Consider the following 16,203-nt stretch of genomic DNA (forward strand, 5'->3'; position numbering starts at 1 on the left):
CCAAAAATTTTTTTTAATTGAGTCTCTACACTTTTTTTCCTTTTTATTTAGGTCCCTATACCAATTCTTTTTTTTTAGTTGAATCCCTATAACATTAAGCCAATTACTACTAAGAAGGACTTAATTGAAAAAAAAAATAGTGAAAGGACCTAATTAAAAAAAAATAAAAACCTAATTAAAAATTTCACAAAACTATAAGAACCAACAAAGTAATTAAACCTAAAAAATACCATGGAAAAAACAAACTAATCTACCAACATTGAAACTGAAACTTGCAGTTTTTTCTAAATTGTAGGTTCTTGTTCTTGTAGTGTTCTTTATTTGTTTTGTTTCTTTTGTTGGATACCAGAGATAAAAAGGGTAGGAGGTGTATGAAAGCTAAGTTACAATCTCGTGTTCAATTGCTGATTTTGCTGGTAAGTTACAACACATGCACAAAATAACTGCTCAAAATTTCTTGCCAAAGGATTACCAAAACAAAAGAGAAGGTGTATAAATAACAGCCAAAAAGTTAGGCTATACTAATCAAATGAAACCGAAAAAAAATACTAATGATCAATCAAGATCCACTATTTTGAAGCTATAGTAAGTCCAGCCGTTTCCTCGAGCAGCAGCCGCTCCTTTAGCGAGTCGAGCTTCTCCTGGTTCTTAGCTCTGACTTGAGGCAAAACCTTCTCTTCATAACCTGGAGCACTCATAATCTTCTCTAGTTTTTCTATTTGCCTGTGTTTTCAATGTGTTAGAATTTGGAAGCAGTGAATTTGCATTTATAACTTGGCTATGCTAAAATAAGTTTTCAGCAGCAGTTAGGTATAAACTTACTTCTTAAGCTCCTCTATCTTCTTCATCTTTCCTTGCTCTGCTTCTGCAGAACTTGTCCCTTGAAGCTCTAAGTAAACAGAAAGGGTTTCGTTTACAACTGTATTCGCGTACCCAGAAGGAACAGCATCGTTTTCATTGATCACCTGTGAATCATACCATTGGTGTTAAAAGTGAAGAATATGTTGTTGATATGCGCTGTGATATCGAAAAAAAATTAAAATAAAACCATTTATAAACTTGTCCAACTTACGGTTAAAGAGGACAGATTTGCTAGCGTTACAATCTCCAGTTGACGGCTTGATATAATCTCCTCAACCGCCCGTGTTAAGCAAAGAACAAAAGCCGGTCGCCTAGAAACAAGCACCGGTTATGGAATCAGCAAAGTATGTTAAGATTGAAATGCAATCGCAATCTGGTCAGTAGAGAAGGCAGTCATGATATGACAGAATAAAAACAGAGGCCATAGCTTCGCCAGAACTTTTCATCGTCTTGTGGTTACTTTCAGAGGATCTCAAATCATCACTTGCGCAATTCACACAGTTCCTTTTTCTTTTCAATGACATATATTCACATAAAATAGAAAGCAGAAAAACCAATACCTATCGCGACTCTCTTTTGCAAGTGACCTGAGAGATTTAACAGTCGACTCGACAAGATCCATATCATTCTCCACTGTTTCATTATTCCAGCCCTGGGATGGAAAATACAATATTAAAGACATACTACAACAACTAAATCTTTTCAGTGGGCTCGGTTATTAATAAGAAATATAATTGTACAAAAGAAGTATCTATTGCTTAATAGCCAAAGATTTTTAATAAATCGGAATATCATTATCCTTTTCTTCTAGACGGAATAATTCTCGATTTATCAAACATAAAAAGACTAGATATTATCTGAAAGTAGACAAGGATGTAGTTTATCCTCCGAAAAAACTAACCTCTGTAGGTGATGGATAAGGACATATCATGATAGAATCTGCTCTTTTACATTCCTTGGGTGAAGGAAGCCGCTGCCACAATTCTTCCGTAACAAACGGCATAAATGGATGAAGCAATCGAAGGCCATTATCAAGACAGAACCACAAGGTATCCTGTGCATGGCGTCTTTCAGAAGCAAACTTGGGATCATTACCAGCAAAGTAAGGTTTAATCACTTCAATAAAGACATCACACAATTGATACTGCCACCAAGAATACACAGCAGTGGTAGCATGTGAGAACTCAAATGATTCTAGAGACTTTATTGTTTTAGTTATGATTTTGTTTAACACCGAGAGAATCCACTGGCAGCTAAATGGAAGAACATCTGGACCCAAATTTGCAGGAGGAATATAATCATCTCCAAGCTTGCTCATGGCAAATCGTATAGCATTCCACAATTTATTACACCATTGACGATACCCAACCACCCTTTGAATATCAAGGTTGATTTTATCAGACTGAAATGAAAGAAAATAACACAATTAATAATGAATTCAATGAATTGATGAGAAAAAGAAATGCCGTATAAACATTGGTAGAATATTGACACCTGAGCTGTGTATGAAACCAGTGCAAAACGGAGAGCATCTGCACCACATTCCTCAATGCCATTTGGAAAGTCCTTCTTCTGACCCTCTATCGCAACAGCTAGTTCTTTAGGGTCTAGGTTACCACCCTCTAACCTCTTATGTAGACCTTCCAGCGATATCCCATTTATCACTTCGATTGGATCAATAACATTTCCTAATGACTTGGACATTTTGCGCCCATGTGCATCACGAATCATGGGATGTAAATAAATCTGCAAAGAATGGAAATCACACATGCATAAACAAGAATTAAACCCTCCCTAAATGATCATCATAAGACAGCAAAGTCACCTGTCTAAAAGGCACATCACCGCCCAACTTCATTCCTAACATCACCATACGTGCAACCCAGAAGAATAAGATATCATGACCGGTTTCCAAAACAGAAGTTGGATAGAATGTCTTTAGGTCTTTTGTGTCATCAGGCCAGCCCAACACAGATAATGGGAACAGACCAGAAGAAAACCATGTATCAAGAACGTCGGGGTCGCGGATCAAATGGAACTTCTTTCCACTATACCTTTGGCTAGCCTCAGCTTGGGCCTCCTCCTCATTTCTTGCCACTACCCAATGATCATTGTAAACACCAAACTCCTTCAGTTGGTCATCTTCCAAAGTGACATACCATGCAGGTATTTGGTGACCCCACCACAACTGCCGTGAAATGCACCAATCGCGTATGTTTTCTAGCCATCTGTAAACTTGAAATCTTAGATTAAGACATTGTAATATAAAAACGTGCACAAAGGCAAAATAAAATCCAATTTTAAAAAACATGCCACCCAAATACTTAGTTGAGCTGAAAACCTAAAAGCAAAGCAGCTCAGTAAACTAAGATTGATTGTATTATTCAAGATTTTATCTGCCTCTATTTCAGTCTTGAGCTGTACCAAGCATAGCAAAACTCAATTCTTAACCTTTTTCCCTAATAAAAAGAGAATGATACTATTATTCTTTATATGATAAGATTAGCTTCCAGTGTAGTATAAAAGCATAAACTACAATTCAGAAAACTACGAAGAGTCAATTTTATAATAGATCATTATGAAAAAAGTGCAAAGAAATATATAAGCACCTCTTCCAATCAGCCAAATATTGTTTTGGAACAATTTCTAGCTTTATGTTTTCCTCATCCACAGCAGCATTAAGACCTTCCTTTGCCATATCTCCACAACTAACATACCACTGGGGCTTTATCATAGGCTCGATAACATCATTGCTTCTTGAACATACACCAAGGCGCATTTCATTGTTTTCAGAACCCCTATAAAGTCCCTATAAGGAAGGAGAGGAGAAATAAGCACCACCCAAACTTGATTCTTTCAACACATTCTCACCAAAGATTGAAACAAATACAAGTAATATGGCCACCCAGTCACCAAAAGATGCATTCATTAGTCAGATTGCACATAGATACTTGTGCAAATTCCGACAAGAGTAACAATAACTATTGATCTTATCCGAGGGACAAAAGATATCATATGCAACAATCAATTTTATAACAATACCTTCTTTTGTAATGCTTCTGCTATTGCTTCTCGAGCTTTAAATCGTGGCATGCCCAAAAATTCAGAGCCACCATTGGAATTTATTTTTCCATCATCAGTGAAAACATTAATGAATTCAAGGTTGTGACGTTTTCCCACCTCAAAATCATTTGGATCATGGGCAGGTGTGATCTGCAAGGACAAGGGAAGTAACATAATGCATACAAAATCACTTCAAAAAGAACTTCAACACACACAGAGCTTTTAATCATACATATAGAGAATACCTTGACGGCACCTGTACCAAATGCTGGATCAACAAGAATAGCATCACAAACTATAGGAAGTTTTCTTCCACTGAATGGATGAATAACACATTTTCCATGAAATTGGCTGTATCTTTGATCATCAGGATGTACGGCAATAGCAGTGTCACCAAGCATGGTTTCAATCCTAGTTGTGGCAACAATAATTTCACCTAGGTTCCCTTCCAAGGGGTATGCAAATTTGGTTAGAACTCCAAACTCTACTGGTTTGTCATACCCGGGGACCTTTAGCAGGGTCCTTTCTTTTACATCAATATAATCCACCTGCATGCAGAAAAGCAAATTACATTACACAGAATTCATTAGAGGAACAACAGAGAAGCAATGCATTGCATACCTCAATATCAGATATAGCAGTTCGTAATACACAATCCCAGTTCACCAAACGAAGGTCCCTACAACAGTGACCAAAACAGAGAAATTAGAATTGCATACTGTGCACTGGCAACAGAAAAAACTGAAATATAAACCATACTATAGAAATTGAGAACTTATAGAACACACAAAGTTTGATAAACAGAATTATCAGCTTTAGATTTCAAATTAATTCACAAAGATACATTAGATATGAATATATGATTTTACCATGGCGCATTTATTAAACTAAATAAACAATTCAGGTTTAAGTGAACATTTCAAGTTTTAAACAAGAATTAATAAAGTATCTATGATTCTTAAGAACTGAAAAAAAAAAAAAAAACTTAATAATTGTTGCCAACAACCATCACACCTATAAATAAGGCCTTGCTTGTAAAGCATCACAAATGCCTCTGTCACAGCTTTAGATCTTTGATCATCCATTGTGAAGCACTGGAAAGAGAAAGACACGAATATGTTGAAACAAATTACCATGTTATAAAAGTGAAATGGCATAAAACAAATGAACTTTTAGTGGACAGGCATGTGTTCAGCTATCTATGCTTCATTGCTAGGTTGGTTGGATGTTATAAAAATGCTTTTGGGTTGGCCATGCAAAAGAACAAAGATCGTACTTTCAGCTCAAGTATTTATTTTCTTTTGATTAACAACAAAAAAATGAAGGAAAAATGAGTCATTAACATTAGACTACACAACAAAGAAGTTAGATATTTACCTCACGTGTCCAATCTAGAGAGGCTCCTAATCGACGTAACTGTTGTAATATTGTGCCTCCATACTTGTCTTTCCACTCCCACACCTATTTTTGTCAACATTCACCAGTAGGTCTAAGCATCAAACTTGAAAAATAAGGCAGACAGGAGCAAAGCATCTTGCATCAGGGTCTAGAAAAGGACTGCACCCAAAAGGGTGTAACATAGGCAGTCTAACCAGATGCAAGCATCAGTAGTTAATTTCACAGCTTAAACCCATGACATTAAGGTCATAATGAGAAAATTGAAACTTTTCTCCAAGGCTCCCAAAATAGAAGGTATTGAAATATTCAAAACAAGGCATAAAATACTTCAATGGAAAACATACCTCAGAAACGAATTTCTCACGGCCCAGATCATGCCTAGTTAGTTTTCGTTCACGCATTATCTTTTTCTCCACAACCACCTGCAACATAGTAGTCAAATTTAAACATAATTCCAAATTATCTCACACATAAATTGATCAAAAATTGATCTAAACTACCATTAAAGACAATAAAAGTATGACACAACACAATTTGTAGCAATTTGTTTCTAGCCACAAATTTATAATAGAAGGCACAATACACAATACCCCCACAGAATGAGCAAAATAGAACCAATATATAAACTTAAATATTTAGAAAATGAACCTGTGTGGCAATCCCAGCATGGTCCATCCCAGGCACCCACAAAGCATTGTATCCAGACATCCTTCGCCAACGAATCATGGTGTCCTGCAAGCAATAAATCACATTGAGATTAATAGTTATCAACAGCTAAACTGAATAAGGGAATTTAATTATAAGATACCTCAATTGCAGCTGTTAGAGCATGACCAATGTGAAGAGCTCCAGTCACATTTGGTGGGGGTAAAACCTAAAAATAAAGCACAGTTAGGCACTCAATGGATATAAATAAACAATTGTTCCTTGCTCTAACTCATTTGAAATTTTTAGCTACCTTACATGTACCTCAAAAGCAATGCAAAGGGAAACAAAGACTAAAACTTCTCAAAATTAAACCAAGATCATAACAACATATATCTTTTCAAATTAAAAAATTCACCCATTTATCAATACCAATTTGAGAAAAATCACTTCCACCATACAGTGAAAGTACTACAGTCACACTACATAAATAACATGCGAGTTCTCACCACACAAATATTAAGTTACATCCGAATTGCCACCAGGAACAAGCATATATGAGTTCAGCAAAACACTCACAATAACAAAAGGTGGTTTGGAGCTGCTTGAGTCTGCCACAAAATACTTTGATTTCTCCCACCACTCATACCACCTAAATTTTATCAACACAAACAATGAGCATTTCATACAAGGAAACAGCAATAATGAACATAACAACAGGATTGGCACCCACGATTTCTCGACGGCAGTTGGACTGTACTGCTTTGCCATTTGACGAGACATACGTTTCTTGTCACCAGAAGTGGTCTCAGGATCAATGAAGTCTTCAGGATTCTCATCCTCCGCGCCACGTCTGGCAGCTTTCTTTTCACTCTTTTTTGGGGCATTGGATTGCTGAGCTTGTTGCTGCTGAAACCAACAAGGAGAAAAAGCTGAAAAATTCAAGCATAATTTGCAATGTCAAATGCTCAAACTGAGACAGAACACAAACAGGTTCACATTATATTAAACAAAATCAGGCATTGCTATTGCACAGCATGAGAAATCTGTGAATTGTAGTCACCTGAGCTTGCTTTTGGAGGAATTTCTCTTTCTTCAATTGCTTTTCTCTTGCCTGCCCACAAAATCCACAAAATCCACAAACTTGTCACATGAAAATTAAAAACAAAACAAAAAAAAAAAGTTGCCATTCAATAGTACTATTATTACGCTAGTCTAAAAGAATAGATTCAAATCAAAAGTTGAAAGCTTTTCAGCTAGTTTACAACACTATTTGAATTCCTCCCATAACTATCATAAAGGAATTCATTTCAGCAAAAAGGGTGTCGAAAACCCCATTAATGGAAATCCCATGGAAGTGTCAAAAACCCAGAAAGCTGAAAACTTGAATCAATAAATGAATGAGCAAGTAGGGATCTTAAAAGATTGCGATGAAGATGGAGAAACCTTCTCCTCCTTCTTCTTCTTCTTCTCTGGATCTTCGATTACTTGCTCCTTGTTGTTCTGCGAGGAATTGTCCATTGGAAGATGAGAGTGAGAGTTGCGGGAATTGAGTGTGCGAAGTGGAATCCAATGGCGGCCCTTTCCACGAGTCTATGGCAATGGAAAGGAAGGAGTCGCAATGTCAGATAGAGTGACTCAAGCAAGACAAACACTAACCTAGCCACCTAGGTGTTTTGTTCAAATTTAAAACTTCTAATTGAAAATAAGGGTAAGTTTAGAAATTACATTGTCCCAAAGACAAGATTTTTTTCTAGTAAGGTTCTGAAGTGTAATTACCGATTTATTGATTTATTAGACCAACTATTATAAGGTTTGAATTGATTCTTAGACATAAGACACAAAGAATGAAAGAATATCGATATAAAATTAATATTTTTATAAAAAAATTAGAAGAAATATATAATAATAAAAAATATAATTATAAAATTTGATAAAAATAATTAAAAAAATAAAAATAAATCATATCTTTTATTAATATTTCAATATTTTTTATAAAATATATTCATTCGTTATTTTTAAATACAATATTTTTGTCTGTATTTTATTTGCCAAATATAATTAAACACTATTAATTATTTATTTTAATAAATTATACACCATATATAGAGCATCCTAGTAAACACCTAAACACTTTATTTTTAAAAGGTATTCAATTTCAACCAAAGAGAACGCAATAAATTTTCTTATTTTACTGCTTCAACAAGAATAAAAATATTATCCAAACGTACAAATTTGTTATCAAATTAGTTGTTATATATTTAAATATACTTATTATTTAATTTATTTTTAATATATATTTTATATTTTAACAAATATTTTATATGTATAATTATTTTAATAAATAATTTTTTATCCACAACAAAAAATCAAGAATTGTCAATTGGTTTTGACTTTTGATTAATCAACCAACCATGAAAGTTTTATATTATGGTTTGAGTTCAAAAAGCCAATAATTAATTGGTAAAAAGTTAATTTTTTAAAGTGGAGAATTATACTTATTAGTGATATAATCTACATAATTTTCAAGGTTCCGAAAACCGGACCGGTTATCGAACTGCTTTAATCATTAATTTACTGATTTATTGATCCAACCAGTTCAACCGTAATTCAACTAGAAAAATCGTTTTAAAACAAAATAATAAATAAATTATAAATAGACATCCTAAAATATAACTCAACCCACTTTTTGTCTCATGACAACACTGCCATTCAGACAACAATATCTCTTTCATCTCTGTCCTAATGCAAAGAATTAAAAAAAATCAAAAAAATTGAATAAAACTTCTAATATTAATGGTGAATCCATCTCTTTAATATTACAAATAACAGGAATTCATCACATAAATACATTAATATTACAAAATATACTAATATACTTGACAAATAGGTAAGACATGATACAACAGTGTCTTTTGATCGATTTTAGAATACGTCAAGCAACATGTAGAGATGAATTAATAGCACAAAAATAGATAAGAAGACAACACTGAAGGTTCAAATAATCATTGAATACAATGCAAAGCTACTTATTCATTGAGATCTCACATTATACAAACAACTTTCATGACTTAAGTTTGCACATTTTCAACAAACGATTGTAACCAGTGTTATAGATATGAGGTTGGATGCATGATTATATAGTGTAGTGAGGTGAATTTTTGTCTCTGTTGTTAACACGAGACTATACAATGCTCCTCATGTGGATTTGTCTCCAAGATGAATTCACAAAATGTTTACTCTAGGAACCAAAGAGCATACATACTGGACTACGCAAGTAATGCTTAACTACTTTGAATAAATTTGCATGGCCTTGACCATCACCACGAGAAAATCCAGTTGTAAATTTGTCCCTGCCCCGAAACGAGTGGCATAAGATGCTAAGAGGCTGCAAGCACAGAGGAATTGAATGACCCTTTGAAACTTTAATAATTTTCATTATAACAATAATCTTAGCAAATTTCCTAACACATAAAACCCTTGAAACAAAGGAAATTTTGTCAGCCCAAAGCTTTGTACCGACATTATTAATTGTATTCCAATTCCTCCCTTAATAATTTGTAAAGAATTAAAAAACAAATAAATTTACTATTTATATTGAATTAGCTAGAGGTAGATGCATGTTTACCAAGTGATGCAGGATTGTTTATCATTCCACTGGTAATTGAATATGTGTCTCCAAAGGAGAACTTAAATTCAGGGAACTTTATGAGTTCAAATCTAGCAGCATATAATACAATTCATAGTTGAAGAGTTCAGCAATGAAAATGTACAAATATCCATTGAAAATGTACAAAATTTCAATAAACATTACTAAACAGAGGCAAGAAAGAACAACCATCATTCAGCAACAAACATTACAAAACAGCAACAAGTAATCACACTATTATTACCAAATTCGAAAAGAATGAAAACCAGATAAACCCAATCATAAATACCATTACTAAATTAAATAAAAAATCAACCAAAAATCACCTTGCAAATCCAATTAAAAACAACTTTTCACTTTGTACCCTAAACACCAATTAAATCACATGAACCAAAATTAATTTGAGGGAAAACGCCACAGTTCAATGCTTATGAGTTTACTGAGAAAAAAACGGCAACAGCAGCAAATCAAATCAGTTATCATTTATCACAAATTTCATATTCAAAATACAAATCAATAATCAAGTAATCAGAGACATTCAAAATCACAAATCACTAATTCAGACTTCAGAGACATTCGGATTCAATAATGCAAGTACAACAGAAATCAGTGCCACTAACCTTCCACTACAGCAGGACGTCAACGGCGAGACGATGGCGCAGCAGCTGGAAGCCTCGAACAGCGACTTCACCGGCGGAATGGATGACGTGCCGAGCTAGAAGAGAAGCTCTGGCCGTATGCCTTTGGGACAGGGGAAGGAGGAGGCCGCGAAGACGCCGACAACTACGGACGATGGCGGCGGTTCCAACGGGCCAGTTCAATCGTTTTTTAACAGTTCGAGTATCAGTGATTTTAGGGGAAAGATCGGACTGTTTTGCACGTCGAATGGGTAAGAATTGAGTCGAGTTAAGTCAAGCTAGACCAAGTTTAAGCTTAGCTTACGAAAATTAAGTTTAGCTCATCATTCGACTCACTAACAATCGAGTCTATTTCGTAACCTCAAACTTGACTTAACGAAAGCTTACGAGCTAAACATAATCTATAATTCTCTATTAATAAATTATAATTTATATATATTAAAAAATATTTAAAAAAGATAAATTTTATATATTGTTTATCTATCAATTATAAATTTTTTATTTATATCCTACATCAAAATTATATATAAAAAATGACTATAAAATTTTAAATAATTAAGAACACTAATATATATGTAAAATTATATATATTCAATTATTAATACGCATATCCTATATGTATTTAATCTATACTCTTAATATTATATATACAATCGAGCCAGCTCACGCCCTAATGAGTTGAGCTTATCCAAAATTAAGTTCGGCTCATTTAATTTATGAGCTCAATTTCAAGTTCAAACTCAGCTCATGTGTTCAGCTTTTATCGAGTTATTAATGAGTCGAGTTCAAGCTGACTTGACTCACTTCCGCCCTATATGCCGGTTTTCGGTTAAACCGAATTGACCGACCGATCCAGTCCAATTTTTATAACATTGATAATTTTTATACTATATAATTTTTTAAATTTACTTATTTAGTTTATTTATCGTTATTTATATGCTATCTTTAAAGTCCTTAAGATTTTTTTTTCTATTTATTTTATTATTGAACTCGATTTAAACTATATTGTAAATATTATTTTTTTAGTTATCCAATAATATAATCTTGTTATTATTGTAAAGGAGATATATTTATACATATTTTATTTATATTTTAAATGAAATAAGTGTAAATATAATTTTGCATATATATTGCAATTCAGATATATAAAAATAGAAGTGATAAATTGTGTGAGTAAATTATATGTTTACCTTTATCTGGTTTACATATACAAATGTAAATATAAATTTTAATTCATTGATTTGAAAAAATTCCAATATGTTCCTAATATTCAAATATTATATTTTTATGACAGTTTTAAATATAATAAGATTAATTTATCAACGTATTGCCATTTTTCGAATTTATTATTAAAACATATCTTTTTTAAAATTACTCACTAATATGTCACCTTTTTTAATTATGTTATTCATTTTATAAATTGAAGGTTGTGGTAGGCTTAGAGAAGGGGGGTTGAATCTATGCCTTCCTTTTAATTGTTGTTATTACCCTTTTGAAATACTTTTGCAATTTTGATTCTGTTTGAACTCAGCAGCGGAAATTTATGAGACAATTTATTTTTGTCTCATGAATATCAGAAAACAGAACTTAGCAGAGAAGAGAACAGCGAACACCAGCATGTATCCTGGTTCGGTTGCCTTGTGCTATGCAACCTACATCCAGTCTCCTCCACAATTATGGAGGAATTTCACTATAGTTAACAGAATTACATACACCAATTTCACACTCAATTTCTATCCTAACTTGACATTGGTTATGCTAACTCCTAACTATTCACTCTTAGTGCTAACCCAACTAAGAAAGGGATACCAAACAGGTACAATATACAAGACACTTAGCTAACCTAAAGAAATCAGAAAACAACTCTAGGCTTTTCTCTTAAGTGTATCTCTCAGCCTTTTTCAACTCTTGGCTTTTTCTCAAGTTTTCTCACAATGCCTTTTTCTCTCAAGAAATTACAGAAAGATAAGCTTAGAAAAGTATATCACAATCAGTAAAACATGAAGGAGATTGACTTCATCTACAGCCTCTTTGCTATGTGCAAAACCAGAATCGCAAACCTCAGATGCAGTTCTTCAGTGTTGGCCGAATGCTTCTTTGAAAGTAAGCATTATCCAAGTAGAGGAACTTCTTTACAGAACACTGTTCTCACACTCTGGTTTTCTCTCCTTACTTTCTGAATGAACAGACAGCTTCTTTTATCTCCTTGCATGTTGCTTGGTTCTTCTTCCAAGGTCAATACCTTGAGCCTTGAGCTTCACCAACCCACAAGCTCACTTTTTCTTCTCAAACATCAAAGTAGGATCTTTGCTTCTGACTTCTCCAACTTGACCGAAAGCCAGGAAGGAGTAACCGAAATTGTCTTCCAATGGTCAACCAAATCTGAACCATAGAGATGCAACTTGGTCCCCAAGAATCTCTTGTGACCGTGGATTTGTAGCCGTGAAGAACAGAGATCAACTTTCCTTTGTATCCCATTTTGGATAGAGCATAGAGTTGGGAAGAAGAGAAGAAGATCTTATGCATGTAAGAGGAAATGGGTTACCTTTAACCTAAGCTGGATTTGGTTTGGATTTTCTGATTAGACTCTTGTCTTTCAAGCTTAATCTCTCTCTTTCTTTCTTCTTCGGTGAGTAGCGTGTGGAAGAAGCTCTCTCTCTTTCTTCTGTGTTTCTCTGACCAAAGGAAAAAAGTGTACGTTGAGTTGGGAAAAGCAAGTGAGAGAGAATTGCTTGCTGAGTACAAATCGGGCTTGAGTATTGATATGGTTTGCTTGGCCCGTTTTGATTTTTCAGCTTTAATTCCTTTTGGGCTTTGTTTATTTCATTAACCCATTAGCCTTGCTTTATTTTCCATTCTATTTGGGCTGTAATTCAGATTTTGGCCTGCAGTATTTTTATAAATAATTAGTAATATGCAATTATGATTAATCAACACTAATTATTTATTTGTCCAAAAATAATGTTTGTCATCACTAATTAATTTAGTTAATTTCTTAACTCAACAATCTCCCCCTTGATGACAAACATGATTTAAGCAATAATCAAAAGGAAGTGAATTTGAGTAGGGTTTAGAAACTCCCTTTGATTTTTGTCATTTGCTTTTATGTTGCTCCCCCTTTCCTTTTCAAGATTAGCTCCCCCTGGATTTATGCTTTCCTCTTTGTTCCTGTTATGCATTGTACTTAAAGAAGGCACAATAAAGAGCTATGCACATTTATCTTGTATAGGAGATATCAAATGAGCTACATCACATAATCAGCCCAACATCAAGCTAATATCAGTAGCAAAAGGATTCAGCATGTGAAATCAAATTTTAGTGCAGCAATTAAAAATTCGAAATAAATTACTAGTAGCTGCATCAACACCAAAAAAAATACCATCATTCATTCTAGTGCTCTAGTGCGATTACTCCCCCTTTTGTCATCAAGGGTGGAAAATAAACAAGATCAACAAAAACATCAATACAAATCCTGCAAGAAAAGGTTAAATCACAATCCAAAGTTCTAACTAAACCAACAAAAGTGCAGCAGTATTTAGAGTTATTACAGTCATCCAAAATAAAAACAGTTCAACAGTTGCAAAATAAGTAGAATTTATGAGATAAAAAGAGAGCAGCAGCAGCAGTTTTCATGAGACAAAACTTAGGCATCAGAACCATCCCCCTCCGAAGCAGCTTCCTCTTCAGCATCAGTGGCAATGTCTTCATCATTTTGAAGGTTATCAATGAAGGTCATGAGCACAGCCACCCTATCCCTCGATTTCTTCAGAAAGTTCTCATGCTTGCTGGCTAGTTTCCTTTGTTCCTTGCTCATGGCAATCAAGTGATTTGATTGGGAGACAAACTCTTGAGCAACATCCTTAACCACATTTAGCAGAGCAGATTTCTTTCCAGTGGAGATGGATGTTCCCTCAGTGGAAGGATCAGGAGAATCTTCGGGAACAAAATCATCATCTTCATCATCTAGGACAACTCTTTCAGATCTAGTGGGTCCTTTGTTCTGTTTCACTGAACCACCTCCCTTTAGATATGAATGTCTATTTTCATATTTCTCATTGGTCAAGTCAACACCAAAATACTCAAAAATACAAGTTAGAAACATGCCATAAGGAAGAGATTTGTCCTTTTCACTTCTAACAGAATCAAACATGTATCTAACCATCAAATATGCAAATGAGATTTCAGTTTTGGTGAGAATGGCATATAAAACAAGAGTGTCAGTGTATGAAACCCTTTGATATGAACCACTTTGGGGAAGTATAATGTGGTTGACCATTCGGTGCAACTGAGCACGTTCATATCCTAGGGCTTTGTGTGTGGGTGTAATGTCATCTATTAAGGAGACATGTTCACAAATACTAGCCAGGACATCATTGTAAGAAACACCAACTCCATCATCCCACTTAACTGACGTGTAGGCACAAGGCCCAACATCAGTATACTTCAAAGCTTCACTGATGGTCTCATTGTTTAAAACGATATCTCGGCCCTTGACATACGAATGAGCAGTGCCTTCATGATAAGTCATGTTTGCATAAAACTCTTTGACCAACAAGGGATAAACAGGTTTTTTGATTTCAAAAAGGTGATTCCAGTCCAAAAAAATTAAGTTGTCAACAAAAGGAAAACCTTTTCTTTTCAAAGATGGCAAATCAGCGAGAAATGAAGAGCACAGGGTACGATACTGGATGACTCCCTCATAAAAATCATTATTCATGGCAGATTTGAATCTATAGGGGTTATAGTTTGAATGAGAGGTCAGAAAATGAGCTTTGTGATCAAAAGGTCCTATTTCTGGTTCTTTAACATCTTTGAGAGGGACTCGAGTGTTACCTCGTTGAGAGCGCATTGGAACCGACCTGGATTTTGGTTGTGTTGGTTCGGGAATGGGTTCCTCAGTCGCCTGACGTTTGCCTTTGGAGGAGCTAGGCTTTGCTGAACTCGGTTTTGAAGAGCTAGGCTTGGAAGGTGTGGCCTTTGGTGGTGGCGTCGGCTTGGCAGAGGTAGGAAACCTTGGAGTGTTTTTGGTCTGAGCCATGGGGTCACAGCGAGGAGGAGAGGTAGGAGGAGAAGGAGAAGGGGTAAAGGTCCGGTCTTGAGAGCGAGTGGAAGGCTTTGTGGGTAGCTTGTAAATCTTCTCACGAGGAGCCCTTTTTGCAATAACTTTCTTCCTCATTTGGTTAGATTCAATCTTTTGAGGGAAGAGAAATAGTGGTGTGAGAGGGAAGAAACCGAAGGGTTGAGGAGAAGTTATGGAGGGAAGAGAGGGAGTGTTGGTACCGTACCCAAAAAGTGGATTTCTAAAACCATGCAACTGCATCACCATTTGAAAAGACTTTAAAAGACATGACCTCATAAAAGAAAGATTTTATTGGATTTTGAATTTAAAACAGGAAATTAATTTTAAATTTTGAAAGACAACAAAAATTAAACTTAACCAAAAAAATTAAGTTGGATTAAAAACCATTTCAGGCCACACAAAAAAAACTTAAAAAAAAACTTAAACTCACAAGTCATAAACAAAATAAGCAAGCAAGAATGTAACATTCATATTGGGCCCAGATGTGGTTTGAATTAATGAAACACATAAGACTACCCAAATCTGAATTGAGATTGGCCCAGATTGATTTTTCACTTGTAATAAGTCCAAAACACGCTGACTTGAAGGAAACATTCATCATCTGCCCAGAATTGTCTCATACCTGTTTATGAGACAAAAAGCTCCGGCAAATACATCAGCACTTTTCAAACAAGGAATCATAACTCAAAATTCCTAAATAAGTCCTAAGCTTGCAAAATCTATCCTCAGCTAATGGTTTTGTAAAAATATCGGCTAATTGCTCCTCTGATTTAACAAATTGAATGTAAATATCCCCCTTTTGGACATGTTCTCTTATTGAGTGAAATTTCACTTCAATATGCTTAGTCCTAGAGTGCAAAACTGGATTT

The 16,203-nt window shown here is 34.7% G+C and overlaps 1 protein-coding gene across 3 annotated transcripts; it reads right to left on the bottom strand.

The window, feature by feature from the left end:
- Window positions 1-372: 372 nt before the first annotated feature.
- Window positions 373-7,733, bottom strand: LOC112716778 (valine--tRNA ligase, mitochondrial 1). 3 transcript variants are annotated; one of them, XM_025768774.2, is made up of 20 exons: window positions 7,414-7,733; window positions 7,031-7,081; window positions 6,701-6,873; window positions 6,547-6,619; window positions 6,131-6,196; window positions 5,971-6,054; window positions 5,667-5,744; window positions 5,302-5,385; window positions 4,939-5,018; window positions 4,546-4,603; window positions 4,170-4,472; window positions 3,904-4,074; window positions 3,471-3,670; window positions 2,687-3,089; window positions 2,356-2,607; window positions 1,763-2,263; window positions 1,422-1,513; window positions 1,073-1,172; window positions 823-965; window positions 373-723 (listed from the first exon to the last, which is right to left on the bottom strand). In XM_025768774.2, the coding sequence occupies exons 1-20, from the start codon at window positions 7,486-7,488 to the stop codon at window positions 570-572; spliced, it is 3,141 nt and encodes a 1,046-aa protein (XP_025624559.1). In that variant the 5' UTR covers window positions 7,489-7,733; the 3' UTR covers window positions 373-569. The 3 variants fall into 3 exon arrangements, with proteins under 3 accessions (XP_025624559.1, XP_025624558.1, XP_072061623.1); XM_025768773.2 differs by having other exon boundaries at window positions 6,701-6,876; window positions 7,414-7,722; XM_072205522.1 differs by having other exon boundaries at window positions 6,701-6,899; window positions 7,414-7,628.
- Between the last annotated feature and the right edge of the window lie 8,470 nt (window positions 7,734-16,203).

Source organism: Arachis hypogaea, chromosome 10 (assembly GCF_003086295.3).
Source record: "Arachis hypogaea cultivar Tifrunner chromosome 10, arahy.Tifrunner.gnm2.J5K5, whole genome shotgun sequence".
Taxonomy (NCBI): Eukaryota; Viridiplantae; Streptophyta; class Magnoliopsida; order Fabales; family Fabaceae; genus Arachis; species Arachis hypogaea.

Excerpts from the sequence above, each read along its gene's own strand:
- LOC112716778 (XM_025768773.2), bottom strand. The coding sequence starts at position 7,488 with ATGGACAATTCCTCGCAGAACAACAAGGAGCAAGTAATCGAAGATCCA. Across the intron at positions 6,197-6,546 it reads CCAAACCACCTTTTGTTATT|GTTTTACCCCCACCAAATGT; the intron begins GTGAGTGTTTTG and ends CTTTATTTTTAG. Across the intron at positions 2,264-2,355 it reads TGGTTTCATACACAGCTCAG|TCTGATAAAATCAACCTTGA; the intron begins GTGTCAATATTC and ends CTTTCATTTCAG.